The 14,272-nt window shown below is 40.8% G+C and overlaps 1 protein-coding gene across 1 annotated transcript; it reads left to right on the forward strand.

Moving 5' to 3' along the window:
* Positions 1-601: 601 nt before the first annotated feature.
* On the forward strand, positions 602-13,902 carry calr (calreticulin). Its single transcript, XM_057841984.1, has 9 exons — positions 602-848; positions 1,652-1,753; positions 5,146-5,349; positions 5,433-5,527; positions 5,616-5,825; positions 5,892-6,005; positions 9,255-9,398; positions 12,836-12,928; positions 12,990-13,902. Exons 1-9 carry the CDS (start codon positions 755-757, stop codon positions 13,203-13,205), a joined length of 1,272 nt encoding a protein of 423 aa, XP_057697967.1. The 5' UTR covers positions 602-754; the 3' UTR covers positions 13,206-13,902.
* Positions 13,903-14,272: the final 370 nt, after the last annotated feature.

Here is a 14,272-nt window from a genome sequence, read left to right on the forward strand (position 1 = left end):
CTCAGTGACACACGCTACGTGGAGTTTTTGGAACGAAACAAGGTCAGTAAGCGATAATATCTTGTTAAAGTCATGGCGTCTGTAATTCTGCTCTCGCGTGCTCTCACCTCCAGATGGGGTTTTGCTGTTTGAATTATTATTATTATTATTATTTTAATGCCCTCCTGTTCAAATTTTTTCATCCCCCAGATAATAGAGATTTTAAGCTTTCCAATGATGTATCACTCATGCATATAGGACAATTTTGAAATTTGGCCAAATTGGGGGGGTCTCGGAGCAGAACTTCAAGTCACCTGAGTGTTTTCCGCCATGTATACTATAAAATAAGTGCTCTATATAGTTTTTTTTTTTTTTAATATATATGTTTGTATTTTATGTGTCATCACTAAATAAATGGCGCGCCAGTCAGTTCGACGTTGTCATTGTGACTTCACGATGTACATCAGACGCATTACATGCTGGGTGTGCGTTAAACTAACGCGTGGTCTTCGCTCATTGGCTAGACATCCGCCCATCAACTCATACTGTCCTCTGATTGGCTAAAAGGAATCTGACTTCCTGGGTAACTCCGATGCCGACAGCCAATACGATTGAGACATCTGTTCCCAGCCGAGAGGCGAGAGGCTGCATGATTTCTGTTAAACGGCACTAACCGGAGCCCGTGGCCGGTACACTGCGTCGAGGGATAGCAAAGACGTCAGAATATATTTTCTGTTAGTTTTTGGCGTAATTTGACGCAGTGTTTCTCCTCACCATGACCGCTTTGTCGCTGCTGTTCTTAGCCGTGTCGGCGGCCTCTGTTCTGGCTGAATCCACTGTCTATTTCCGTGAGCAATTTGAAGACGGGGGTGAGCTCATTTTTCAATAATTCTCTCTTTTTTGCTCTCTAAATTCTGTTATTCCTCTGAATACAAATTGACTGTATAGGATTGGGTTGTATTTTAGCATGGAGGTAGAAGAATGTTATTTATTATAGCTACATGCAGCAATTTAAGACTAATTTCTGATCATTTATTTTCCCCATTCAAATGTTCGTTTTGTTAAATTAGGCAAGCATTTATTGAATATCAACCCCTATTCGATTTAACACCCCCTCCCCCACGTATGGTCAAATCACAGAACCTCTCCCCCTCCCCCTCCTGTACAGTCCTCCCTGGTCATCTGTACCCCCACTCCAATAAAAAATGAAATAATATAGAAATAGAAAAGCATACCTTCAGCTAAGCAGCCAAATTCAGCACTCATCACCATGCTGCCTAACTGTTGAACATTTTTGACCTCTTATCATGCCCAAAATGTCATGGCTCGCTCTTCTCTCCTGCTAATTTGAGTGTAATGGGCTAATCCATTATCAAGTTATCGCAAAATTAATTTTCTGACCTTTTGACCTTTAACCTCATGACCCCAAAATTGAATCACCTTTTCCGTTTTATATTACAAAAACTCTGCTCCTTTGATGATAATCCCTCTGTTCATTCTTGAGTTATCTTGAACAGACACAGACATGCAGTACAGAATACATAAACTCCGTAGGTTTCGCCTACTGACGGAAGTCATTCCAAAAATATGACTCGACAAGTGTACACTTGACACCTTTGATAACCGTTCGTGAGTGTCAATTCTCAGGTCATGTGAACATGTTATTTTGTAGATGCCTGGAAGAGTCGCTGGGAGGAATCCAAGCACAAGAGTGACTATGGCAACTTTGTCCTCACTGCGGGCAAGTTCTACGGTGATGCAGAGAAGGACAAAGGTGAGTGGAGGGGTCAAGAGGCCGAGCAGGCCCGCCACACCGCATAAACGAGGAACACTATGAATGTTGGGTCCAGGGGCGTAGGTTTGGTCTCAACATTGGTAGGGACAATATAGACCCTACTCACCTACGTCACAAAATGACGTGTCGCTGTATCCGGCCACCATATTGTCTGTCATTTTTAAGCCCTATTCTCAATGGTTTCAATTAGTCGTGCAATTCATGGAAGCCCCGGTGTTATCTGACGCTGTAAACTCATTGGATGCGTTGCATAAAAGGCGTTATGTGGAAAAGCTTCAGTTTATCCATTCGCCAGATCCATATTTGATGCTTAAATCGATGTTTTTCGTCCCGCTGTCTTCGCCGTCTCTGCCTGACATCTGCTACCCTGATATTTACAACTATCTCGTCCACACAAAATCAGCATATTCTCACGAAAGTTTGAAAAACTATAAGAGCTTGGAGGCTTATAAATACTTCGTTGCTGGTTGGGTGAAACAGGTCCTCGTCCACGAAAATTCGGCAGGAATCTATCTTGTGCTCGGGAAGGTGAGTTACAAAATTTTAAATTAAAAATCTTTTGTTCTTGCTAACATACACTGTCAAGTCTAAAGTATTTCATGTCATTTGTCAATGGAGCTTGGGCTTTTAATGTTTATATGGTTTAGCGATAGCACTCTCACTACATACATATATAATATGTAATAAATATGAAGTGCGATAGCACTACTCCAGATTGTCCCTAGTTGAATTTATTTTTTGGCTTTTGACCTCAATAGTGAAATTGTAAATTAATTGTATGACAATTGTCTTATTATCCCCTTATAATTATATATTTTCAGGTAGTTCATTCACAACGTCTGAGTGTATGTTGTCGGCGATTAGCCTAGCAATGATCTTAATTGTGGTTGTCAGCCCAAAACCCTCTAAATATATATTAAATGCATCTTACCAGATATAAAATGACTACTACATAATCTGTGGTTATCGTTTGGAGCCCAGTTTTCTCGTCGAATTGCAGCAGTCCATCTCGCTCTCCTCTCCGGGTCTCTCGGAATACGGTAGAACTTCAAGTCTCTCCGTCTATCTTCTCTGTTATTGCAACCGACCGCCACACACGCCTTCACCATTTTGGTTATTAATGTTAACGAGCAGATAAACACGCCATAGTAGGAGGAATTTACGTAGCGGTAATGCGTCAACACGACGAGTTGACGGACAATATGGCGCGGAGGCGTGGTTGTGATGTCATGTGAGTAGGGTCTATAACAGCACCTATGAAATTCTGATGTGTGATTTCATTTCACAGCTTTTTTTTTTTTTTTTTTTTCATGTCAATTCATGTTCACATCAGTGTCCCCCTGAAGTGGACCCATTCTTGGATAGCGCCCCGTTTTTTTTTTTTTTTTTTTTATATAAAGTGACTTGCACTCTGAAGCCACCACGTTGCATCACCATAATGTACATATTGCAATCAATGATCTAAATAAGGGACAGCTACAGTGGGGCGAATAAGTATTCAGTCAACCACTAATTGTGCAAGTTCTCTCACTTGAAAATATTAGAGAGGCCTGTAATTGTCAACATGGGTAAACCTCAACCATGAGACACAGAATGTGGGGGGGAAAAAAACAGAAAAACACATTGTTTGATTTTTAAAGAATTTATTTGCAAATCATGGTGGAAAATAAGTATTTGGTCAATGCCAAAAGTTCATCTCAATACTTTGTTATGTACCCTTTGTTGGCAATAACGGAGGCCAAACGGTTTCTGTAACTTTTCACAAGCTTTTCACACACTGTTGCTGGTATTTTGGCCCATTCCTCCATGCAGATCTCCTCTAGAGCAATGATGTTTTGGGGCTGTCGTTGAGCAACACGGACTTTCAACTCCCTCCACAGATTTTCTATGGGGTTGAGATGTGGAGACTGGCTAGGCCACTCCAGGACCTTGAAATGCTTCTTACGAAGCCACTCCTTTGTTTCCCTGGCTGTGTGTTTGGGATCATTGTCATGCTGAAAGACCCAGCCACGTCTCATCTTCAATGCCCTTGCTGATGGAAGATTTTTTTTTCACAAAATCTCCCAATACATGGCCCCATTCATTCTTTCCTCTACACAGATCAGTCGTCCTGGCCCCTTTGCAGTAAAACAGCCCCAAAGCATGATGTTTCCACTCCCATGCTTCACAGTGGGTATGGTGTTCTTTCTCTTCTTTCTCCTCCAAACACGAGAGCCTGTGTTTCTACCAAAAAGTTCTATTTTGGTTTCATCTGACCATAACACATTGTCCCAGTCCTCTTCTGGATCATCCAAATGCTTTCTAGCGAGCCGCAGACGGGCCTGGGCGTGTACTTTCTTCAGCAGGGGGACACGTCTGGCAGTGCAGGATTTGAGTCCCTGGCGGCGCATTGTGTTACTGATAGTAGCCTTTGTTAGTGTGGTCCCAGCTCTCTGTAGGTCATTCACTAGGTCTTGGCCATAGTGTAGTTCGGAGTATGACTGACTGAGGTTGTGGACAGGTGTCTTTTATACCGATAATGAGTTAAAACAGGTGCCATTAATACAGGTAACGAGTGGGCCCTCGTTAGACCTCGTTAGAAGAAGTTGGACCTCTTTGACAGCCAGAAAGCTTGCTTGTTTGTAGTGACCAAATACTTATTTTCCACTCTAATTTGGAAAAATTCTTTAAAAATCAAACAATGATTTTGTTTCTTTTTTTCCACATTCTGACTCTCATGGTTGAGGTTTACCCATGTTGACAATTATAGGCCTCTCTAATCTTTTCAAGAGAACTTGCACAATTGGTGGTTGACTACTTATTTGCCCCACTGTATTGCTTTAAAGATAATCATGACCTTTTATTGAGGACTAGATGTATTCAAATACTGTAGTTTAGTTTCCAGTTTTATTTTTCATTGAAAAACGTTTACAGTTTACAGTCCACTCTTTTATTAAAACATTTTTTTAAATTACAAATTTGATTAAAATATAAGAATAGTGTTTCAACTCTGTATTTTGTTGTTAAACGATTCATACAAAAATGAAATAAGATTTACTCACGAGACTCAAAACGTCGACAATTTTTTTCCCTAAATCTTGATCAAATTAACTCATTGTCTGCCATTCACAGCGATAGACGTCCAGTCCGTTTTGACTGGGAAAGGCTGGTAGTGAACGATCACTGCCAGCCGTCCCAGTCAGAATGTATTGGACGTCTATTGCCATCAATGGCACTGAAACATGAGCATTCCCTCTAAGTCCTCCCAGTTTAAATAAATTGGACGTCATTCACCGTCGATGTTAATCGACTATCAAAACGGTTGCAGATTAATTAGTTGTCGATGAATCGCGGCAGTCCTATAACTCACTGCAGCTGATTTGTTGAGCCAGGTTTGCAGACGAGCCAGGACGCCCGCTTCTACGCGCTGTCTTCACGCTTCGACGACTTCAGCAACGCGGGCCAACCCCTCGTTATCCAGTTCACCGTCAAACACGAGCAGAACATCGACTGCGGCGGCGGCTACGTCAAAATTTTCCCCTCGGACCTCAAGCAGGAAGACATGCACGGGGACTCTGTCTACAACATCATGTTTGGTAGGGTGGGCAAGTCGGGGTCTTCCTCGGGTCGTTTGCCTCGCCGATGTAAGTGTTGAATCTCCGACTTTTTCTGCGTGCAGGTCCTGATATCTGCGGGCCTGGCACAAAGAAAGTTCACGTAATCTTTAACTACAAGGGCAAGAACCATTTGGTTAACAAAGACATCAGATGCAAGGTGAGTGAGGTCGCAAAGTGTTCAAAGTGAATGAGAAGATGCATTTAGTTACTCCCTGAAATTGCCATGTTTTCTTTTTCCCCGTCAGGACGACGAATTCACTCACTTGTACACGCTGATCGTCAACCCCGACAACACGTACGAGGTGAAGATTGACAACAAGAAGGTGGAGTCCGGCAGCCTGGAGGAGGACTGGGACTTCCTGCCCCCCAAGAAGATTAAGGACCCCGAAGCCAAGAAACCTGAGGATTGGGACGACCGTGAGAAAATCCCTGACCCTGATGATGTCAAACCGGAGGCAAGTGCGGGCGAGCCCATCGCTTCTTCTGACACAGACTTGGCTAACGTGAGTTTGGTTTGACAGGACTGGGACAAGGTTGAGAACATTCCAGACCCCGACGCCAAGAAGCCAGATGACTGGGACGACGAGATGGACGGAGAGTGGGAGCCTCCCATGATCGCTAACCCTGAATACAAGGTATAGGAATTTATGACTGAAACATAGACTTCATGACCTATTGACATGACACGGGAAACGGGGCCGATTCGTAGGGGCCTATTTTCAAAAACTTCACATTCAAATATTTACAAAACCAAAGCTGCTCCCGACCTAAAACCAAAACAGGCACCTACCTTAGCCATACTAGTATATGAGTCTCCATGAACAACGGCATAAAAAAAAGTCATTCCCTTATAAAATCCCGATTAATTATTTTCTATACAAGTATAACGCAACTTAAAATGGCTATAGAAGTCTGATTTTACAAATGCAGAGATAATCACCTGTATTTTCAGGATCAATAGCAATATTTAACATCTAAGTTTTTGACCAAAATAGCAACTTAATTTTTTTTCATTTACTGCAAGTTTTCAACAGCTAATAAATCACTCAATTTAAAATCAGAAACTTAATACTTGAGGAAAACATGCAGAATCAATCATAACTAATATGTAAATGGATAATTAATCAATTCTATATACAATCGCAACTTATTATAGAATAGAATATCCCTTTATTATCATTATACACGATATACGGTACTGTTAGCGAATGAGGCTAGCGGCCGCCTGGCGTAAAAGGAGCTTTTCTGGCGAAAATTCTTGTGAATAAATGCTTGAATCCCCGAATGCTTCATAGATATGGACGTAACACAGTCTCTGTTCTTGGTTAAAAGCAAAGAAACCGTACAGTTAGCGTTTATTTTATGTATATTGACGAAGTACCATGCTACTATGTTAGCGAATGAGGCTAGCGCCCGCCTGGCATAATAGCTTTTCTGGCAAAAATTCTTGTGAATAGATGCTTAAATCCCCAAATTCTTAATCGATATGGACATAAAAGTCTTGATTCTTGGTTAAAAGCAAAGGAACTGTGCAGGTAGCATTTATTTTGCGTAAATATTGCCAACTATGAGGCTAGTCAGTTCCATGTGTAAACAAAGATGAAAATTCCTGCGAATAAATGCTTCAATCACGCATACATGGTATGAAAAATATAATATTTACCTTGAATCCTCGAACAAATCACTCCTGAGACAATCCTTCCTGTTTGTATGCGGTACAGCTAAGCCTGTCGCAATATGCAATAATTCCATTTATCGCGCGATATATAAAAATGGAGGCGATAACTTTTCCGCTGCGATTTATCGCCTCGCGTGCACGTGTGTGTGCGCGTGCGGCAGACGTGCTGTTAAGAGTTTGTTACCAACTGCGCAAAATGCATCTTCGTTCCAGGTCCGCCAAAAACTAGCGCCAGAGCCAATTGTTCCCATTATATCCTATTGTTCAACGTATACCGGCCGCGTCAGTGCTCCGGAGTGACTGTGGACCATCTATGGCGCGCCGGTGTTCGGCCATTCCTTACTACGCGGCGAAACGTCTACACAATGCTCAGGGCGCTTGCGCATGCATTCACACGCATGCGCACATCTGTTAGAGGCGGCGATTACTCACTATTTTTGTTTTTATTTAGTTATTTAGAACCTTTTCACAGCCTCAAAGATACTTTTTGCATGTATTACCCTCTCATACTTTTAACCATTGTGTTTTTTTGTGTTAGCTTTGAAGCAGTTGACCACATTAGTCACGTAGCGTGTTTAAACCGTCCTTATTTGATATAACTACATTTAAGTATTTTCTGCAGGCATTTTTTAGTACCTTATTCCTGTATGCATCTAAACAAAACAAGTTTAGAGCGCACGGTAGTACTTTAGGTCTCAAATTCGACTAATGTAGGACGTTTCGCCGATGTAGGATATTTTGGCAGAACACCGGTGTTGTTGACGTGCGGGCGCGCCCGTCAGGAGTGACATTTCACGCGGGGCGGCTATTTTTCGGCACAACGCTGGATATTTACAATTAAGTCCGCCAAAACATTGTTACCGACTTGGCTGGTAGGAATAACCTCACTTTGACAACGAACAGCTGAATGAAATTACCGGTAAGAGCGCTGTGCTTCAAACTCGTCCTGTATATGAAAGCCCTCATATGCTGGTGTTGTGTAGTAATGAGCAGACGTGACTTCAGCGGCGCTTGCTAACTTTTAATGAGCGGTTGCGCGCACACACTAGATATCATGAAATGGCAAACTAGATGTGCTACTTCCCATGCCATTGGCTACGTGAGCCCAGAGTGATTATGGGACATGTAGTCCATATACTACATCGATGAATTCTAAACTGTCATTTGTCACATGAGGTTAAGAAGGCCAAATCAATCCATACCAGTGACTATAGATAATGTTGCAAATATTGTTAATTCAGTACGTGACACAAATGGATTTGGACCATAAATAGGATGTCTTGCTCATGTAGTAAACCTAGCTACTAAGAGAGCTGTAGCAATCAACAATGTGCCCTGCCTCACTTTACAAACAGTAAAGATTGTTCTCAGCACTTTTATACAATTTTTTTTTCATATCAGTAAGAAGTAAGCACATAAATATTATGCACTAAAATGCATGTTTATATGATGGCAATTTAATTTTTGCTCGTTAGCAAAAAAAAAACAAAAAATACAATTGTTTTTTGTTTTTTTACAGAGCATTAAATGTATTGAATCGGATCGAAAATCATGTCCCTCGTATCAAAATTCGTACCGAACCATGACTTAACTGTATATTTGCATCCCTATGGAACACCATTGCAGAAGCTATGACGGGAAATTTTTTTCTAAATGCTGAAGTTGTTAAGTGCATTTTTTTTTTTTTTTTTAAACACATTTTATTTATTCTGTGTTTCTGTGCGGTATAAATATTGTTGTTTTTTACTTAAGAGATATGGTCTATTGTTTTTAGTTGTGATTTCTTAAAAAGTAGATTTGAATTTAAGAGTAAATATCAGGTTTAAATGGGTGTACTATGTACTTGATCTATTAATATATACTGTATTCGCACTGTGTTATTGTAAATTGGTTTAAAAAATTGGGGGGGGGGGCGCAATAATATCGCATATCGCAATAATTTATGAGAATAATTATCGCACACTAAAATTTGTTATCGCGACAGGCCTAGGTACAGCTTTTGTAGTTGAATCCAATCGTAAGTAAATCCAAGCTTAGATCCTACATGAGTGTGTGCCGTCTTCGGCTATTACTAAATGAAGCCCGGCCCCCTCTGATAAGGCGTGACCCAAAGAATGATGAAGTATCAAGTCAATAGATTTTTTAAGTATATGGCTGAATAAGGTCAAAGGTCAAATCTGAGGAAAATTTTGTTGTTGTGAAACAGGGCGAGTGGAAACCCAAAGAGATCAGCAACCCCGCCTACAAAGGCAAGTGGGTCCACCCTGAGATCGACAACCCCGAGTACACCGCCGACGCTGAGATCTACAAGTACAACAGCGTCGGCGTCATTGGACTCGACCTGTGGCAGGTAATGCAACACGCACAAGTCACTCACAATTTAGTCATCAGCTCATAGACAGCAATAGAAGTCCTATCCATTTTGACTGGGAGGGATTGGCAGCGAAGGACCAAATTGAAGCACTGGTAAAATCAATGAAATCGAAATTCAAAAAGGATCAAATTGGATTTGTTTACAGTATTATTTTTTGGCAGCTCGTTTAGTTTAGATGCATGCAGACCGAACATACTTAAGATGCCTTAAGAAAATACTTAAACGTAGTAATATGAAATAAGAGTGGTTTAAGTCTGCTTTAACGTGACTGTGACAGCATAAAAAAAAAAATTAAATGGCACTATTATGTGAATTAGAAGCATATTTTGAGACAATTCGATTATATACAACGATTTGGCAAAGCGCAGATGACGAGAAAATAGTCTTTTAATCTGCCCTTTAGACCCGCCTGTCTCTTATAGCGCTCTTGCGTCCCCAGCTGGATGATGACGTTGGCAGTGTCACGTTTTCATTTAATTTAGAATTCAGCCCATTGAGGGGGAAGATTCAGAATGAGAAAAATACAACAAAGAGCAGAAAAATGATTGTTTCAATCTGTCTACTCCAATATTTTTACAGGATATTCTATTTATCTAAGTATTTTTCTCTAATTGCTAAATAACAGTCTTGTGCTAAATGGAATATGGAATATTAAAAATGCATTTACTCAGTACGACAGGGCAAAATTACTGCATAATGGTCAAAACTGCACTTTTTCCTCTTCTGAACGGTATTTTATGCCACCGGAGTTAGTCAGGCTTTTGTCATTTCCCTGCTCCGGAGATGAAGGAAAGAGCTTAAACAAAACAGGAGGCGTGACAGCTAGCCAACATGCTAAACCGAACCAAGCACCTTTTCCAAGTCATAGGGGCCGTTTACATGGTGAGTCTCAGAGAAGACGATGAATTTCATGTTTGCATTTATATGGGCCCGTCTCCATTCGAACAGTGTTGCAATTCCGCATGAAAACGATGTAGTATTCATGCCAGGCCCTAGGGGGCAGTGCAGATTTACAAGGCAACAGCGAATGATGCACTTTGACCCCACCAAAGTTCCTCAGCCCGGACAAAATATGCCCGCCCACTCAAAGCAATGACATTTTTCTTTTGTTCAAAAAGGCACAAAAATGGAAACATTCAACATATTTAATTTTAAAATATTATTAAAACAGTAAATTCAAGCCGACATTCCGCCATATTTGCTGTTTTTAATGTTTAGTAGCACCGCTGCGCACACCCAATGTCACGTGTACGAGTGCTTACATTATCGGCGCGGTGTCGCGCCGTGGGAGCCTTTGATATGCATGCAGAGATAGCCCCCCCTCAATTCCCCGTCGGTCCAATGGTCCCACAGTTGTCGGACTTGTTTTGGCCATTTTCCACAGTTAACAGGAACTTTTTGAAACCCAAAAAGGCTCACACGCCTCTCCCTGGTGCAGCAGCAAAAGCCTGCAGCACATTGGGCTGGCGTGATGCGAAAAATAAACGAAATAATCCGCTAAATCAGCTGAATCCGCAGTCGTTCTGCATCCTGTAGTACAGTATTAGCTGTATACTGAAGGTGATTAGCCCACTGACATCACATTCGCAATCTTCGTCAATCCAGGAAATCACTCATTTTCATGGCACGGGATTCAAAAAATTGAACAAATATATCGATGGCTTCCACACACATCCAAGCGGTCCATTTCATTCAGGAGCATAAAATACCGCGTGAAATATGAAATATGCTTATATATTAGATTTTTAAATCAACGGTTTGATTATATGTGTTTGTAATAACATATTTTAGTAAAAGAGAACAATTATGGCTTTTTTGAGCCTACAAGTCCTTAAGTCCGAGATTCCCTTTAAAGTGATCCTCTGATTTAAATACATGTCGGCTCTAATAAACCACAATTTTTCTCTTGTACTAAAATATGTTGTTAGAAACACATAAAATGTTAAATCAATGGCAATATTTTATAATATTTAATCCATATTTTGACCGTTAGTTGGCGCCATGGTTTGCGGGCTCGCAGTGATGACGTCATTGGTATCTTTCCGAATGTGTAGCGTGTTCAACAATTGCTTATTGCTGCCTAAACTCGCGAAGTAAAATGCCACGATGTGCTGCTTTTGGATGCAATTTCCAGTCAAATGGAAAAAAGGGGAGTGAAGTGAGTGGCCAAGGTGGAATTATTATTTTTAGTGAATAAATGTGCATAAATGGAAGCTTCTCCCCCTTTTTGGTCCCTCCCTGTATGCATGTATCCTACCCACCACGCGTTACAACTGGCGCCCGAACATTTTTCCTGGATCCTCAGTCAAGTAAGGGTCCCATCGCGTCTGCAATAATGGTTTTGGATCTGTCCATTTATTTTTATTCGTCGGTCCCACAGCGGCTTTTCGGATCAGTCTATTTTGTGGAATTGACGGCCTAATCGCGGCTGCGATGTTGCCATGGGATCGGTCTAATTCCTGGATGTTCGAGTGAGTAAAAAACGCGGATTTGCATTAGTGTTGCTGTCTTTTTTTGTTGACGATTCTTCGTTGGAGTTTTCCCCAACTCATACTAAATAATTAAAGCACTATGGCACGCTACAGTGACGACAGTGACTCTGACGTGGACCTTACAACAATGTTGGAGTTCGTCAAGGAATGCTTGTTTGCGTACTGCTGAGCTCCCGAGTGAAGAGTGGTCAAGGTGGAAATATTATTTTTTGTGAATAAATGTGCATAAGTGGAAGCTTCTCCCCTTTCTGGTACTTATATACACGTATCCTAGCTACCACGCGTTACAATGTACAAGGTGTGCTCTTTGGCCTGTACTGTATGTAAAGCACAGCTCTGGATGCTAACAATCTACATAATTGGGAAAACGTTTGAAAATGCAATATGCTTACCTTGAATATCTGCTAATAAAACCGAAGTTCCCGAATCCCAACAACATGCACTCTCACTCCCAACCGAAGTTGCCAACAGGACTCTCTCGCATCACCAGTTTTGCCCAACTTTTGTCTTATCAGGTATTTGCTGCACGCATTTTTCCCTGAAACTCGTCTTGTGAACGTCCGACAATGCTGTCCTGCTCTTCACTTTTCAGATCTGGTTCAAATAGGAAGGGTAGAACTGACGACATGTTGGGAAAGCTAACGAATGACAAGCTGGAATTTCGGCATTCGGGGGCAGTGACGTCACGCACTGCAACGTAACAAGAATGGCGACGTATCACTTAAAATAATTTTACAAACTTTATTAAAACAAAAACATTAAGAGGGGTTTTAATATCAAATTATTATAACTCATACTAACATTTATGTTTTAAGAATTAGTTGTCTTAAAAATAGAGGATCCCTTTAAGGAATTTCTGACTCTTAAAAGATTTCATTCAAATTTTTACCAAGCATTTAATTTTACTAATCTTTATCGCAGGTTAAGTCTGGCACCATTTTTGACAACTTCCTGATCACCAACGACCCGAAACTGGCTGAGGAAGTCGGCGACGACACATGGGGCAAAACTAAGGTACACGAGCTAAATCTCGCGTCTCGCTTTTCCACCCTAAACATTTGAAATTCCCTACCAGGACGCCGAGAAGAAAATGAAAGACAGCCAGGACGAGGAAGAACGAAAGATCCGCGAGGAGGAGGACAAACAGAGGAGAGAGGAGGCGAAGGACGACGAGGAGGATGGTGAAGACAAGGATGAAGAGGACGAGGAGGAAGACGGCGAAGAGGAGAACGAGGATGAGGAGGAGGAAGACGAGGACGACGGAGACTCCCCCATGAAGGATGAGTTATAAACAGTTGAAAGGGTGGACTGTCTATGACCCACAAAAAACTCACCCAGTGGGAGGAGTTTTGTTTGTTTACAAAAGACCGAAAGAATTAAAAAATACAAATTTAACTATACCATAATAATATGGCATAATAGATAAAAACTGTGATGATTATAATAGAAACAAATCTGTCACAGTGAATGTCCAGACAAGAAAACCACGTTTTTTTATTTGCATTTAGTATGATAATGAAATGGCTGTAAAAGAGTTTCTTTGGCCAAAATCGAGGTTGTTTCAACGTGACAAATCTTTTTCTTTATGTAAAAATGTTCTTTACCTCATGTTTCGTCTCGTAATGCTGTCTGATTCTATTTTGTCAATCACTAATTTCAAGAGCTCACTAAAAGGATCACATTAATCAATGTGATCTCAAAACATAACGAGGAAATCCCTTGAGGGCGGATGTTTGCACTGTACAGTGAGTACCACATTTGTGCACATAAGATAGTTTCTGAATAGTTGTCTCATTTTAGGTTTACTCTTCGTTTGGTGTGTATGCAGTCAACTGTCTTCATTTGAATGCCCATAGAGGCTGGGCGCCGATCCTTTTTGTAAAAGACGACATTTTGTACTAATACTGCTGGTAATTTAAGTGAGGGGATTTGTCGTTACAATGCAAGGAAATGAATTATGTCCAATAAAAACAACCACAGGAAAATAACTTCAATGTCTCCGTTTTGTTGAAACTCATATAATGTATATTTATATGCAAACTATGGGAATGACAAGTCTCATATTGTCTTTCAATTGCCAGATTTCAGAGCAAATTACATTAGTTTTTAAAAATATTTCTTAAATATCAGAATATAACTGTGCTTCATATCTTATACGGAACTTTGTGTGTGAGTGTGTTCATTCCCTATGGACTCAAACGGCTTGGCGAATTTTGATGAAATTTCACACAGTTGTGTTTTGTTTATGGAAGTGTTCTTAGATGGGTTTGATCTCTGTAAGCTTCCATTTAGGGCGGAAAAGTAATTCAAAACTCCAAAAATTAGCATAGAAAATCCTTGAGTGTGGTGTCTTTAGAG

The sequence above is a fragment of the Corythoichthys intestinalis genome, chromosome 7, assembly GCF_030265065.1.
Source record: "Corythoichthys intestinalis isolate RoL2023-P3 chromosome 7, ASM3026506v1, whole genome shotgun sequence".
NCBI classification, from domain to species: Eukaryota; Metazoa; Chordata; class Actinopteri; order Syngnathiformes; family Syngnathidae; genus Corythoichthys; species Corythoichthys intestinalis.